We start from the raw sequence: 16,672 nt of genomic DNA on the forward strand, positions 1-16,672 counted from the left end.
TATTTTCACTGCAATGTTTAACATAAATGACTGCATATCTTCATACTTGCCAGTTCGCTTATTTTTGACAAGTTGAAGTACCCGGTAAAATGTTTCTTACCAGAATCCATGGGTTTGGAATTCCAAAATTAGAACAATACCCATACCTGACAATCCTAAGTGTGTGTATTTCTTGCCCAATGGTATTTTTACTATCTGAAAGTGTTTTCTTTAATCTTCTTTGATGCACTTTCTCCTATTCTTTCTATTGCTCACACTGTAAACCTTGAAAATAAATGTCCTTAGGCATCAACTCTGTGCTGTTTACTATAAAACCTGGCAAAATTTTAATGGGATCATTATAAATTCTCCTTGTCAAACCCAAGGAAAAGTATAGGTATATCAATATTTTAAATGGAAAGCCCATCAAGGCAACATGCCACACAGACTTAGGAGATTAGTGACGTGAGCTGGGTTTGATTCCTGGCACCACTAAATCCTAACTCTGTGACTTTGGGAAAGTTTACTCTTTGGAAAAAATGATGAAAGTTGCACATAACTCACAGGAATAGAATGCAATCATGTACGTGGGGCGCCAGCAAAATGGATAAGGCAGCAGCATTTCATAGTGATTTACAAAGGTTGCCTGTATCCAAATCCCAGATCTGCCACTTAGCTATATACTGTTGAGCAAGTTATTGAACCTCCCCAAACCTGTCTCCTTGTCTTTATAATAGGGATGATGATATTATCTACTTCGTAGGCTTGTCATGATGATTAGCTGGGATAATACTTGTAAAACCCTTGGCACTGGGTCCTGCAGCTGGTGGGCAACTCAGAGGTGTTAGTTCCCTTTCCCAGCATCCTCTTCCCAAGCTGCCTCCAAGTTTCCCTACTCACTTCTCCCTAACTTGCCATCCTACTTTGCCCCGAAGGAAAAAATACTTGTAAGGGAGAGGCAGAATTCCTTTTAGAGAAAGAATTATCTTTGTTTAGGCATATACGCTGAAATCCTCCCTAGCTGTGAAAAGAGCTCCAATGGCCTGGTTGAGAAACAGAGCTAAACTGCTAGGTATATTTGTTTTATTAAGCATGGAGATGTGGGAGGTAAGGAAGGCAGATGTGAGAGGAGTCAGCCTATTTGGGGCTTTTCAACAGTGGGAGTGGCAAAGGCACTACTAAGAACCAGAGCATCTAGTATATTCCACAAGTAGCCTACTGGGCTAAGCTGTGAGGTAAACCCTCTGTGTTAATTCTAATGCTTCAGTCCTGGTCTAGTACACATAACTACCTTGTGTAGATGGTTTGGGATAAAATATGAGCAAAAATGAATGCTGTTCCGCATTTAGATTCAATGCAATGATAAAAGAAGGGAATAACTGAATAAGGAGAGATGAGAGACTGCTAATTCAATGGAGTCAGAAAATTATATCAAAAGATGACTAGAAAAACTGTTAACCACTGCTCCCCTCCCCAAGAATACTTGGACATGTTGGTAGGGGCATGGGAGTTCGCATTGTAAGCAGGATGGAGACTCTTTGAATTAAATATTAAATGAAAGGGGACCAAAGAGGCTGAAAAACCTGGGCCCCCACCACTTTTTTTCCACCAAGGCTGCTGACATTTTGACTATGCCAATTCTCTTTTTTCATCACTGGTTTTCATTGGACATCTATATACAGTATTATTCCTACTTGATATAGTGAAATAACTGGTTTCAAAGGAAGATTGGAACTTTAATGTTTATAGACTCCTAAAATCTTGAAACCAGAAGACCTTCTGGTGACGACCTAGTTCAAGCTCTTAACAACTAGGAAACCAGCCTAGAGAATGCTTGCCCGGTTTTCATGCAAGTTACCAGCAGCAAATGAACTTGAGTTTTCACCCAAGGGCAACTATTCCCTTTCTTGTCATTGGCTGTTTCAAGTCAGAAAGGGAATAAAATTAAGCCTAGGTATGTAAGGGGGCTCATAAAACTAGGGAGCTATTACTAGTTGCCTGCATATATTCCTGAGTTGTGATGTTAGTTAACCCATTTTAGCAACAGATAATCTCTTTATTTCAACTACACCAATCAATGCATTATTACATCAGATAACTTTCTAACGTTCTCCTTAGAATAAAATATCATGATGAAACTCAATCTTTGACATATAAAAGTGAAATTGAGTATGAAAGCAGACCCATTTGATTATCATAATTTCTGAAGTTTTTCATAGAGAACAGACTTGTGGTAGCCAAGGGGAAGGTGGGCGGGGAGGGATGGATTGGGAGTTTGGGATTAGTAGATGCAAGCTAGTATATATGGGATGGATAAACAACAAGGTCCTACTGTATAGCACAGGGAAGGATATTCAGTACCCTGTGATAAACCATAATGGGAAAGAATATGAAAAAGAACGTATATATATGAATAACTGAATCACTTTGCTATACAGCAGAAATTAACACAACATTGTAAATCAACTATACTTCAATAAAGTAAATTTTAAAAAACTTCTGAAGTTTTCATTTGCTTTCCTATGTCCCGAACTGATTTTCAGGTGAGTTAAAGTGAACACAATTTACAAAATTCAATGCCTTTACAAAGAATATGAAATTTCAATATTTTCTGTTGTAGTCTAATTATTGAATAAGCAATTAAGCTATTTTTCACTGAATTTATGAAATGAAAATCAACTAAACACTTTAATTAACTTAATTTTGGAGATTTGTAACTTGGGATTTTTTTTAAATGGCTGTGTGATAAAGTCATAGTTCTACAGCAATTCAGTATGTTTACAATAGTAATAATTTTACTTTTAAGATATACAAAGAAGATAAAGATGAGCTACTGTATAGAAATTGGAGTTAACAGACCATGTCTTAGGCCTCTAAGTATTACTCTTTTATAATAGTTATAGATGTAAGCCTAATTAACTCAAGAAAGAACTTGATTTTGTCAACTACAAGATTTTATCAGAAAAATACAAAGAATATTGGTTTGGATATTGGAGGAGGGGTGGAGGTCCAGAAGAGATGAGTCTCTAAGGTTCTGTAAAAAGGCACTTAGGGAATGAAACTTTAACACACAAAGAAAGGAGGTATAAGGTATAAGTGAGAAGCATATTTTCAACTCTGCAAGAATTAGAAATAAAGAATGCCAAAGATTGGCCTCTCTGGTCCAATTAATTATACAATACCCAGCCTTCTCTTATGTCACCCTTAGTTAGAGAATTTTCTATAATTCCAAAGTTACAGAGCAAAGTACTGCTAGCTTTATAGACACAGCACTTCTCAGAGCCCCAATCTCCTTAATTAAGGAGTCTATTTTAAGACAAATCATATTACCTTAAAAGATAGGATGGAAAGATATGTTTAGAGATACTGCTTGGAATGCATAGTAGAACAAACACAAACTAGGAGATGGTGAGTTTGTTTCTTGGTCTGACTCTTACATCTGTCCCAGTATGACCTGAGACAACTCATCAACTTCTCGGAGTTTCACTGCCATCTGTCAAATGTATTTTTTTTTTTTTTGATTCTCAACTCTAAATAATAGAAACTGACAATTCACACGTGGAGAAATACACACTCCTTAAACAACTGATGGGGAAATGTTCATTCTCTAATTAATTTAAAAACACAATTTAAATCAAACCAGAGAAACCACTGAACATCTGCTAAAGAGTAAGAATTCCTTTTAATAATAATCCTTAAGAAGTAATGATAAAATTGGATTCACTCATGCAATGAGCTGCTTAAGATCAGATATTCTCTCTTCCTTATTCCCATCTAAATCTTTAATGCCCAGTGCACACTAGGAGTTCAGTAAACAGTCATTAACTGACTATCCATTGGTGGGCTTGAAAATTGTTATTTGGGAATCAGTACGGTTACATGTAGCAAAAACCATGTATCTGGAATAGCTCACACATTAGGCTGAAAGGTGAAGAGTGAGGGGAAATGGTTTATTCCAATCTGTCTTAACTCACCTCCACAGGCCAATAAACTTCAGTACTCTTTACCAGGCAGAGGAAAAAGAAGACAGGTCTATTTTTGCAGGGGACAGTGGGCCAGAAGGTAGTGTTACCAAAAGCCCCTCTCTCTAATCTCCCAATCTGAAATCTAAGGTGAAATACTATTACTGCCCAGGTGTCCTCCCTTGGGACATGGGCCAAAGTGATGGCTCACTCTGGACTGAGGCTTGGTTGCCACGGAACCCCAATTTCAGTTGATTATTCAGAAAGGCAAAAGAGTCACATCGTTGAAACACACAGTACTACCCACCTTCTTGTGATACAGTCTGTGAACAGGACTGTATCTTCGGATGATGACGGGCTCCCAATCAGACGCAGGGGCCTGCTTCTCCTGGTCCAGCACCTGCACACAGCAGTACGCACTTCCTGCCTACTTTACTTCCACAGACACCTCATTTGAATCAGAGGTCTAAGTCATATTGCTTCCATTGCTTTCTCTTGCTAGGCGATACAAGATTTAGTCACATTGGGAACTGAGGGACTGTTGCAGTCCGCAGGCATTGACTTGTATAAGGCTTTTTGTATAAGACTTTTGTTTTTTATGACAGAACTCGCCATTCATAAATGTGCTGACGTGTTTGCTCTCCTCTCCTCACCTCCCAAAGTGGGATAAGCACAAATGAAACTTCTTGGCTGTATAGGACTGTCACAAGCTGCTCTCACCCTCTGACCCAATAATCCTACCCCTAAAAGCTTTGTCTAAGAAAACAGTTCAGAAGAATTGAAGTGTCTAAAACAGTCATGTTTAAATCGAGGGTAGCGGTTCGTGAACGTTGATGGAGGTGAAAAGGGAAGATCAAGGGGATACTGGAGTTGCTGGTTTGGAAAACTGAGTGGATGTTGGTGCCACTCGCCAACACAGGGAATGCATCACGTGGCTGGTGGGGGCACAGCCAGTGCATGTGCTGTGTGGTTCTGCCTGCCTGGGTGTGGGAGTGGGAGAGGGCCTTTCACACTTTCATAATTCATATGAATTCCTATTTTCATAACTGTTCAAAGCAAATAAAGGTGACAGTTCAATATTTTGTTTTCTAAACTGGCACTCTCAGCACCTATGCCTGAAGGCCATATCCACCGCCCCTGCCCCCTGCAACCCTGGCCTGTTTTTGGACAGGTTTTTACATTTTTTTTACAAAGCTGTTTTAAGAAAAAGAAGATGCTACAGAGACCATATGTGGCCTACAAAGCCTAGAATACTACTCTCTAGCCCTTTACAGCAAATGTTTGCTGACAGCTGCTTTAACCCATCATTGTTCTTTACTGACATGCTTGTAACTTCAAAAGAGACTAAGGAAGACAGAGCTGTTCAATCTCCCTTCACATAAAACTCACTTGAAGTGATTATGTCTTCTTTCATGCTGCCTTCAAAAACTTCCCCTGGGGCTTCCCTGGTGGCGCAGTGGTTGAGAGTCCGCCTGCCGATGCAGGGGACGCGGGTTTGTGCCCCAGTCTGGGAGGATCCCACATGCTGCAGAGCAGCTGGGCCCGTGAGCCATGGCCGCTGAGCCTGCGCGTCTGGTGTGCTCCGCAACGGGAGAGGCCACAACAGTGAGAGGCCCGCGTACCACAGAAACAAAAACAAAAACAAACAAACAAACAAAAAGCACTTTCCCTGGCCAACACTGCCCCAACTCGCAGTGCTTTCTACTTCTCTGTTTTCTGACTCTTAATCAGCTGTGGACTCAAAAGTTACGCAACCAAACGGTCGAAAAGACGGGGATTCTGGATGAGGCCATCAACAGCTCTCCCATGAGCAAATTTTGAATTTAGTGCCTCAACATTTTACCTCCTCAGATATCTTTTTATTTTTTTAAGCTAAGATAACCCTGATAGCTGGATGTCACTTACTAGGCAACTTCAGCCAATATACTGCAGACACATGTAATATACATCTAGGTTTTTAGTCGACACTTGCAGTTTTTCTATTTTGCCTATTTATGGGGTTTTAAATGGGTTATTGTCTTTCCTCTCCCCTCTTAAACAGCTTAGTCCACACTGACCTAAAACCTTCTGCTCTTCAGAAAATCACTTTCCTTAACTTTGAGCAGAATTTCTTCATGGCATTGGATTATCATTTAGTTTTGCTGCAATAGTTGTTGACTTAAAGGATAAAGTTAATGTTGGGGTAGTATTCTTATTAAATAGATTATTACTCAAATCTATTTCTCTCCAACATAGAATTCAGCTTTCTCAGTTGGTTTGCTTTAAAATACACACACAGAGCCCTGTGAGGAGCAAACAGAGGCTGTTCTACTAGTGTGGGTTACGAAGAGCTTCGCACAGGGAACACACTGGGGAGGCTTAAGGATACGGAGGACTTTGCCAGGTGATGCGGTGAAAAGGCAAAGAAACCCTAGGGTAGACTGTTGAGATTTGGCTCTCCATACTCTAAACTTCCTCTGGTATCATACCCGATTCACCCTCAGGCCTTGTGGTCTGGCTGGGGCTGATCCTATCAGTGCAGAAGAGTTACCATGTCAGGCCTGAGACTGCTGTCCTTAAAAAGGTTCGCCTGCAAGGCTGGCCCTTCGCTGACATGTGGGAACTTAAAATTTTGAGAAGTTTCCCAATGTTCCCTCACTGAGAAGAGTGGTTCCCGGTGCACAAACTGCACAATGTGGTTGATGCTAAATACCCTCTTTCCTTTTAGAAGTCTGGAATTTTGGTATGCACTCTGGCAGGAAGACACCTATGTGACCAGCCTCCTGATGAAAAGCTCAGACACTGAGTCTTGGTAGACATTTCACATGCCGTCATGATTTGATGCTGGGAAAATTAGGCATGTCCTGGATGACTCCACAGGGAAAGAACTCTTGGAAGCTTTTACCTGATTTCCTCTGGACTTATTCATGCACGCTTTTGCCTTTTCTGATTTTGCTTTGTATATTTTGATATAATAAATCAAAATCATAAGTCGCAAGTATGACTATATGGTGAGTTCTGTGGTCCTCCTGACAAATCACCAAATCCGGGGAAAGCCTTGGGGGTCCCCAACACACTATCCTTTGCTACATGTACAGACCCTGATAGATGCAGGCCAATCAGCACACCCACAATCTCTAGCTACAGTGATGAGTTCAGGGATTGGCTTATAATCAATAACAGCTAGTGAGACCAGATAAGGTCTTCACTGGGGCTTTTGGGAGAACCCAGTGGTCTCTCTTCTGCTGGTTGATTTGAGATGCGACTATGCGGCTGTACCTCTTGGCTGCCATCTTGTGACCACAATGAGAATAACTTGGAGCTGCCAGGGTTGTTACCACATGGAGCCTGTGGATAAAGCGGGCAGAGAGATGGCCTGGATAACACTGACTCATTCAATGATTCCCCTTCAAAGCCAGTCCTACCCATCTAGATTTTTTTCCGTTATATGAAAAAGTTTTATGCCAAATTGGTTTTATTACTTGCCACTGAAAGAATCCCAAATGATGCAAACTTGAACCATGCTAAACAGTCTGACAGTAAGATGACCAAGTAGGAATCATCGCAGGTTTCTAAGTTGGGAAGTCACATGTTCAGATGTGTTAACCTCTGGAGGCTGCAGGGAAGTGGGTGGCAAGAGGGTGGTAATGAAAGACTGGAAAGCAGTTGGAAAGCCATTAAAATGAGCTATCAGGTATGAGGTACTAGGGTACAAGTACTTGGGTAGGAGTGGCATAGAGTAAAATCCTTAAATATTCAGGAAATAGAAGTGATAAGAGTTGGTGAAGGACTGGATATGGGGTGTGAGGAAGAGAAAAGTCAAGGATAACTCTGGTTTCTTAGTTTAACTCAGCAAAAGGTGATGTTCTTAACTAAGACAAAATAAGAAAAGATGCACATTTAGGAGTGGAGAGGAAGATCACATGTTTATTTTAAACATGTATCTGCAGTAACTACACTTGACCCTTGAACAATGGGAATAAGGGGGTTAAGGGCACCAACCCTCCATGCATTCAAAAATTCGTATATAACTTTACAGTGGGCCCTCAGCCCTCCATATCTGTGGTTCCATATCTGTGGGTTCAACTAACTATACAAATGGTATAGTACTGTAGTATGCATTTATTGAAAAAAAAACCCAAGTATGGGTGGAGCCATGCAGTTCAAACCCACATTGTTCAAGGGTCAACTATATATGACAACAGTCTAGTAATCGTTTGGCACTGTGCATGGAACTATGGAATTATGGCAAGATCAGAGTTGAAGATAATAGACTCACAGTTATGAATACTCAGGTGATGGTTGAAGATAAGGCAGTAAATGAAATCACCCAGTAAGAAAACACCTACCAAAAAGTGGAGAGGGCTGAAACCTCAATCAAAAATTCTGTAAAGACAGGTAGACAGAGGAAATTACCAAAGAGACAAGCAGAAGTCAGGGAGATTAACTCATAGGTTCATTTAAGAAGGTAAAATATTTCTCACCGGAGAATAAAAGGGAAATAAAGAATTAAAAAGGATGGAGCAGGCTTCCCTGGTGGCAGAGTGATTGAGGGTCCACCTGCTGATGCAGGGGACACGGGTTCGTGCCCCGGTCCGGGAAGATCCCACATGTCGCGGAGTGGCTGGGCCCGTGAGCCATGGCCGCTGAGCCTGCGCGTCCGGAGCCTGTGCTCCACAACGGGAGAGGCCACAGCAGTGAGAGGCCCGCGTACCACACACACACAAAAAAGATGGTGTACTCAACATGATGGTACACAATATGGTGTAATATTAAATATTACAGAAAGGTTAAGGAGCATGAGGACTAACAGGAAGCTATTAAATCTGGACACCAGTAGCTCTCTGACCATTAAGATTGACAGAGATGGGTTAGTAAGGTAATTAAAAGGTCACTTTCTTAATATGCTTTAAGCACCTAGGGTATATATTCAACAACTTCATTCATTAATATGTAGTGGCATTTGATTAACTTTACTATGCTATTTCTATTTGGAAGGACACTAAGCTGTTCCAAGCACAATTATAAAAGACAAACATTAAAAGACTGCCATTTGTTTTTTTTTAAATTCAACTGGCATAACAATGAATCACCCTAAATTAAATTTATGCGATGCAGTAAAAGTAGTTCTTAAAGGGACATTCATAGAAATAAATGCCCATCTTAAGAAACAAGAAAAGTCTCAAACAACATAATTTCACACCTTGAGGAACTAGAAAAGGAAGAACAAATGAAGTCCAAAGTTAGTAGAAGAGAGAAAATAGCAAGTGTTAGAGCAGAGATAAAGGAAACAGAGACTAAAAAATCTACAGAAAAGATCAATGAAACTAAGAGCTGGTTCTTTAAAAAACCTTTACCTAGATTGACCAAGGAAAAAAGAGAGAAAACACAAACAAATAAAATCTGAAATGAAAGAGGAAATGTTACAATTGATATCACAGAAATTAAAAGGATCACAAGAGACTACTATGAATACCACCAATAAATAGGATAACCTAGAAGAAATGAATAAATTCCTAGAAATGCACAATGTCCCAAGACTGAATAATGAAGAAATAGAAAACCTGAAGAGACCAATTACTGGTAAGGAGACTGAACTAGTAATATCCCAACAAACAAAAGTCCAGGACCAGACAGCTTCACAGGTGAATTCTACCAAACATTCAAAGAAGAATTAATACCAATCCTTCTCAAACTCTTCCAAAATCAGAAGAGGAGGAAACTTTTCCAAACTCATTTTACAAGGCCGATATTACCCTGATACCAAAACCAGACAAGAATGGCACAGGAAAATTACAGGCCAATATCACTGATGAACATAGATGTAAAAATTCTCAACAAAACATTAGCAAACCAAATGTAACGATACATAAAAGGATTATAACCATGATTGAGTGGCATTTATCCCAGGGATTCAAGGATGGTTCAACATCTGCAAATCAGTCAATGTGACACACCAAACATTAACAAAATGTATGGATAAAAATCATATGATCATTTCAATAGATGCAGAAAAGCATTCGACAAAATTCAACATCCATTTATGATAAAAACTCCATTTATGATAAAAGCAAAAATTAAAAAATGGGACCTAATCAAACTTACATGCTTTTGCACAGCAAAGGAAACCATAAACAAAATGAAAAGACAACCTACAGACTGTGAGAAAATATTTGCAAATGATGTGATGGACAAGGGCTTAATTTTCAAAATATACAAACAGCTCATACGACTCAACAACACAAAAACAAACAACCCAATCGAAAAATGGGCAGAAGACCTAAAGAGACAGCTCTCCAAAGAAGAAATACAGATGGCTAATAAGCACACGAAAAGATGCTCAACATCACTAGTTATTAGAGAAATGCAAGTTAAAACTACAATGAGGTATCACTTCACACCAGTCAGAATGGCCATCATCAAAAAGTCTACAAACAATAAATGCTGGAGAGGGTGTGGAGAAAAGGGAACCCTTGTAAACGGATGGTTAGAATGTAAATTGGTGCAGCCACTATGGAAAACAGTATGGAGGTTCCTTATAAAACCAAAACTAGAGTTACCATATGATCCAGCAATCCCATTCCTGGGCATATATCCAGAAAAGATGAAAACTCTAACTGGAAAAGATACATGCACCCTAATGTTCACAGCAGCACTATTCACAATAGCCAAGACATGGAAACAACCTAAATGTCCGTCAACAGATCAACGGACAAAGAAGATGTGAATATATATACAATGAAATACTACTCAGCCATAAAAAGGAATGAAATATTGCCATTTGCAGCAACATGGATGGACCTAGCAATTATCATACCAAGAGAAGTAAGTCAGACAGAGAAAGACAATATTATACAATATCACTTACACGCAGAATCTAAAAAAATAATACAAATCAACTTATTTATAAAACAGAAACAGACTCACAGACATAGAAAATAAACTTATGGTTACCAAAGGGGAAAGGGGAGAGAGAGGGATAAATTAGGAGCACAGGGTTAACATATACATATCACTATATATGAAACAGATAAACAACAAGGATTTACTGTATAGCACAGGGAACTATATTCAATATCTTGTAATAACCTGTAAGGGAAAAGAATCTGAAGCTGTATGCCTGAAACTAACATAATATTGTAAATCAACTACAGTTAAATTTTTTAAAAAAGAAAGTTATATATTTGGTAGATTTCCAAGCATTATATGAAAGTAAAGAATTTCCAGCAAAAGGGCAGGGAGAAGAAAGAAAACTATTTGAAAACACAAAGACCTTTATCTTGCCTTAAAGCAGAACACTATCTCTCATAGCAAAGTATGAAAATGAATAAATAGATGAAAATTCATGTTAAAATTGGGATATCAATAAAGAGAAGAGAAAAATAACAAAACAAACTGTAAAAGGCATCAAAGTGGCCTCTACTCATTTCATTTTCCTTACAATTTATAAATGCCATCACAATTCTAAAGAGATTGGACTTGAGTGAAACTTTTTTATTATGAAGACTTAGGTCTAAGAACAGAAGGATAATCATGTGCCAGCTTACAGTTCCTTGTAAAAGTAATAACATGAAAAATTAGTAGAAAATGAACATCTAAAAAGTTATCTGTAATCTGAAAATGTTAAGCAATTTCCCCTGTATCTTAATTTTGACCATTTTTGCTGAATCACTTCTGCATATTTAGTTGAAGAGAGTATTTAATTTTTCTATTGTAATTAATAACGTAGTATATCCTTCAGAGCTTGGCATATTCTTTAAGAATCATCTGAAGCTTCTGGCTCAACATGATGTTCCCTCTGGCCTTCAGTCTGCCACTAAAGAATGCCTGGAAAGGAGAAAGGGAAAGACAGAACCAACCTTTACCATGTCACATTGTATTTCTTTTTTAAAAAGGTCATTGCTTAGACTGAATACAATTGAGTTAATAACTCTGGACAACAAAGGCAACTTTTATCTAGCAATGATAGTTTAATGATTATAGATAACACCCATATTTTTAGATATCTAAGAAAAAATAAAGACTCCTTGTGTATTTTAGAAAACCATAGAATAATTTATCTGAATTGACAGATCTGGGAATTCTGCTTCAACCTATGCTTCTGGCTTTAGCCTATATTCTTAAATGTGAATTTGAGACCATATGAATACAAGGCTTTACTGTATTACTAACAATAAAAACACTGAGTTCAGAACTTTCAAAAGTAGATTTAAAATATTTATTATATCTTCATGAAACAGAAGGCCATATAATGGCAAAATAAGATAGTGTAACAAAGTAGTGAATAGATCCTGGGCTGTAGCATCAGAATGCCTGGGTTAAAATCTAGGCTCTGCCACTAAATGCAAGGTGAGCTTGGACAAACTACTTAACCTCTCTGAGCTCTGGCCTCCTTATCTATAAAGGGCATGACAACAGCACCTAAATAGCAGCTTTGTTGTATGAGTTAAATGAAACAGTGTGAAAAGTGCTTAGCTTAGCATTTAACATGTGGAAGGAGCTATTAAGCTCATTATTACCAAGCAAAAGACTATAATGTCAAAACACTAAGAGCTCCTGTACCACTTTTTTTCTGACCTGACAATAGAAACCTGTGCAAGTTCTCCCCCCACGTGTCAAGTTCCCTATCAGTAAAATAAAAATGATAAAACACAATATAGCTTACTGAGAAAATAACATACGGAATATGAAGTGAAAAAGAAGTCTCTAGATTGTTAGCTAGATTGAAAAAATAGTAATATCCATGTACATGTAACATTACAAAGCAGCCTCACAAATAAAATATCACTTGAGAAGCACAGACATCAACCTGAAGTGGGCATATCAGCAAAAAAGAAATTCAAAAGCTTAAAAACCTACTCAAGGCCACAGAGCCAACAAAAAGTGGGCCAGGACTAAACACGGGTGTTCTCTGCTTAATAATGTCTCCTGCTTATTAACTAGCAGCAACTTAATTTCAGAAGCGAATCCTTACCAACTGGAGGAAAAGCAAAAACTGCTTAAACTTTTTATCCCAAAAATAATGCAGGAGAATTTCATTCAATCAGGTTCAAGTGCTAAGCATTCAAACTAGAGACTGGAATTTTAAAACTAAGATAGTTTTCACTGTGCAGTTACAGAAATGATGGTCTGCGACTCCTGCAGAGTCAGTTCTTAGATGGGCTTGCCAGGTGCTACAGTCTGAGAGGGACTTACAACCTAAAATAAAAACACCAACATCCTTGAAGTAGATATACCAATATTTGATGGTTGTTATTTGAGTGGAAGAATTGTGTACATAAATCTTTGTTCCTATCTAACTGTTTTCTTAGGATAGATTCCTAGAAGAGGAATTACTAAATCATGGCATTTCTTAAATAAGTTTCTTGACCATGCTTCCATATCACCACAGTTTTCAAACTGTGCACCTCAGTGCACTGGGGCACCACACCAAACTCCAACAGACACGACAGAATATTTAAAACTTTTGAAGGAAACACAGTGACATTGGTCAAACACAACATGAAAACTACTCTTGTTTGGATATAACTACTTAATAAACTGAACCATTAGGTATTTCTTTTGGCCTAGGAGTGCCACTCAAAAAGTGCTGAGACAGTAAGTGGCCATAAAGGAAGAAAGTCAGTGAAACTCTGCCATAGTACTTTCCAGAAAGACTGTTAAATTAATATTCCTTCTAGCTACATGTGAATCCTCTTATCCCAACCTTAATAATACTGTTTTCTTAATCTTTGAAAATCTGAGGCAAAAATGACATGCTTTAACTTGCATGTTTTAGATACTGGGAAAAATTAATAGTTTTTCTCATGTATGTTAATCATACCTATTTCTTTCATTAATTACTGGTTCACGTCGTTTGCCCATTTTTTATATTGAGGTCTTCGTGTTGTCCAGAATTTTTATAGGTTATTAACACCAATATACTATGTATCATTATTTTATTTTTCCCCAGGCTTATGGAATATCTTATGGAGTCTGACATGCAGAAGTTTTTAATTTCTACATAGCCTAAACTACTGCTATTGAGCTTATGTTCCTTATTTCTATCCTTGCTTTAATCTACTCAAGTATTAATTGAGCATCTACAGTACACTAGGCAATATTCTATGCTAGGAAAGAGACATCCCTCCCTGTTCTCATGGAGCTAACATTACAGTAGGGGAGTCAAAAAGTAAAATGTAACCAAGTAATTAAAGCCTGTTATAAATGCTATGAAGGAGGCTACTTAGATAATATAATAGGAGGGAACTACTTTGGATGAAACAAAGCCAGCCATGCAAAAAGATGGGAATAGAAATTCCAGAAAAGGCAAATAAATAGACATTGAAGTGGTAAAAATTGATGGGAAGGGACTAAGAGGAGAGGCAACATAAATTGAATTAGCATTGTAAGTGATGAGGCAAGCCGTGCAGGATGAAGCTGGGAAGATAAGCAAGGGAAACTTCACATACAATATAATAATATGTAGTTTGGATTTTACCCAAGTGTAAAAGTAAATCTTGGAGGTTTTTATCAGGTGGAATGACCTATAATCTGATTCACATTTTTAAAAGATTACCCCAGCTCCTGTATGGAGAACAGATTGGTGGAAAAGCAAGACTAAAAGCACTAAGACCAGTCAGGAAGCCAGGTGAGAGATGATGGAGGCTTGGATCAGGATGATAACCCTAGTGACGAAGAGAAGAAAATGAACTCAAGATACGTTCTGGAGAAAGAACAAGCAGGATTAAGGATAGAAAGGATACAGAGGTGAAGAAAGAAGCCAAGACAATTCTTACATTACTCAGCATACTAATTTGGGTAGATAGACCATGGTGCCATTTCCTGGAAACAAAAAGAATGGGGGAAAAAAACTAAATCACAAGTTGTAAGTTGGACATAGTAAGATGTGCCATCAGAGACACAAGTGAAGAGCTGGTTATACCACTATGGAACTCAGAGAAGATGCTGAGTGAGACATTTGAATCTGCAAGTTGTCAACATGTAGACGGCTCTAAATACCACAGGATGGATGGACTCATTTAAGAAGAGTGTTAGTTAGAGAAGAGCCCTGAAATGAGCCCTGAGAAACACCAAAACTCAACAGTTGGGGGTAAAAGAGGAAGACACCAAAGGAGATTAGGAAGAGCCAAAGGTGGAGAAAGCAAAACAGGAGAATAAGGTATCATGAAAGCCAAGGGATAAGATTATTTCAAGAAGTTGGTGGTTAACTGAGTTGAATGCTACTGAAAGGCTGAGAAAGATGTAGATAGAGAAATATTTACTGGATTTAGCAATATAGGTCATCACAAGAACTTCACAAAAACATTATCAGTGGAGTAACAGATGTGGAAGTCAGATAAGAGAAGGCAGATGAGCAGTCAAGACAGAACGTTTAAACCTTTGCTGCCCACTAAAGTAGCCACTAGCCCATGCGGCTACTGAGTACTTGAAATATGATTAGCCCTGGCTGAGATGTATTGTAAGTATAAAATACACACTGGATTTGAAAGATTTTTTAAAAGTAGGATATAAAATATCCCATTAATATTTAATATTGATTACATGTTAAAATATTTGAATGTATTGGGTTAAATAAAATATAGTAAAATTAATTTTACCTGTTTCTTTTTAAGCTTTTTAAATTTATTTTGATTTTTTAATTAAAGTATAGTTGATTTACAGTGTTGTGTTAATTTCTGCTGTACAGCAAAGTGATTCAGTTATACATATATATACATTCTTTTTTTTATACATTCTTTTCCATTATGGTTTATCATAGGATATTGAATACAGTTCTCTATGCTATATAGTAGGACCTTGTTATTTATACATTCTATATATAATAGCTCACATCTGCTCACCCCAACCTCCCACTCCATCCCTCCCCCAACCCCCTCCCCCTTGGCAACCACCAGTCTGTTCTCTATGTCCGTGATTCTGTTTCTATTTCATAGGTAGGTTCATTTGTGTCATATTTTAGATTCCACATATAAGTGACATCATATGGTATTTTTCTTTCTCTTTCTGACTTACTTCACTTAGTATGATAATCTCTAGTTGCATCCATGTTGCTGCAAATGCATTATTTCATTCTTTTTTATGGCTGAGTAGTATTGCATTGTATACACCACATCTTCTTTATCCATTCATTTGTCAATGGACATTTAGGTTGCTTCCATGTCTTGGCTATTGTAAATAGTGCTGCTATGAACATAAGGGTGCATGAATCTTTTTGAATTATAGTTTTGTCAGAATATATGCCCAGGAGCACGACTGCTGGATCATATGGTAATTCTATTTTTAGTTTTATAAGGAACTTCCATACTGTTTTCCACAGTGGCTGCACCAACTAACATTCCCACCAACAGTGTAGGAGGGTTCTATTTTCTCCACACCCTCTCCAGCATTTGTTATTTATAGACTTTTTAATGACGGCCATTCTGACTGGTGTGAGGTGATATCTCACTGTAGCTTTGATTTACATTTCCCTAATAGTTCGCAATATGTGGAGCACCTTTTCATGTGCCTGTTGGACATCTGTATTTCTTCTTTGAAGAACTGTCTATTTAGGTCTCTGCCCATTTTTCCATTGGGTTGTTTGTTTTCTGTTGTTGAGTTGTATGAGCTTTTTGCATATTTTGGAAATTAAGTCCTTGTCTTTTGCATCATTTGCAAATATTTTCTCCCATTCTGTAGGTTGCCTTTTTGTTTTGTTTATGGTTTCCTTTGCTGTACAAAAGCTTGTAAGTTTGATTAGGTCCCATTTGTTT

At 38.0% G+C, this 16,672-nt stretch overlaps 1 protein-coding gene across 5 annotated transcripts in view; it reads right to left on the reverse strand.

Moving 5' to 3' along the window:
* HSD17B4 (hydroxysteroid 17-beta dehydrogenase 4) overlaps positions 1-16,672 on the reverse strand; it is a 111,019-nt gene that overhangs the window by 8,864 nt on the left and 85,483 nt on the right. For 3 of the 5 annotated variants that reach the window (XR_014294057.1, XM_082621193.1, XM_082621192.1), the window contains one exon: positions 11,390-11,747. The exons of the other annotated variants lie outside the window; for them this stretch is intronic. Coding sequence is in view for 2 of the 3 variants with exons in the window: in XM_082621193.1 (XP_082477319.1) it covers positions 11,658-11,747 (90 nt within the window). In the remaining variant the exon portion in view is untranslated. Of the gene's footprint in view, positions 1-11,389; positions 11,748-16,672 lie in introns of those variants that run through there. 5 annotated transcript variants of the gene reach the window in all.

Source organism: Mesoplodon mirus, assembly GCF_964341445.2.
Source record: "Mesoplodon mirus genome assembly, chromosome: 5".
In the NCBI taxonomy this organism is placed as follows: Eukaryota; Metazoa; Chordata; class Mammalia; order Artiodactyla; family Ziphiidae; genus Mesoplodon; species Mesoplodon mirus.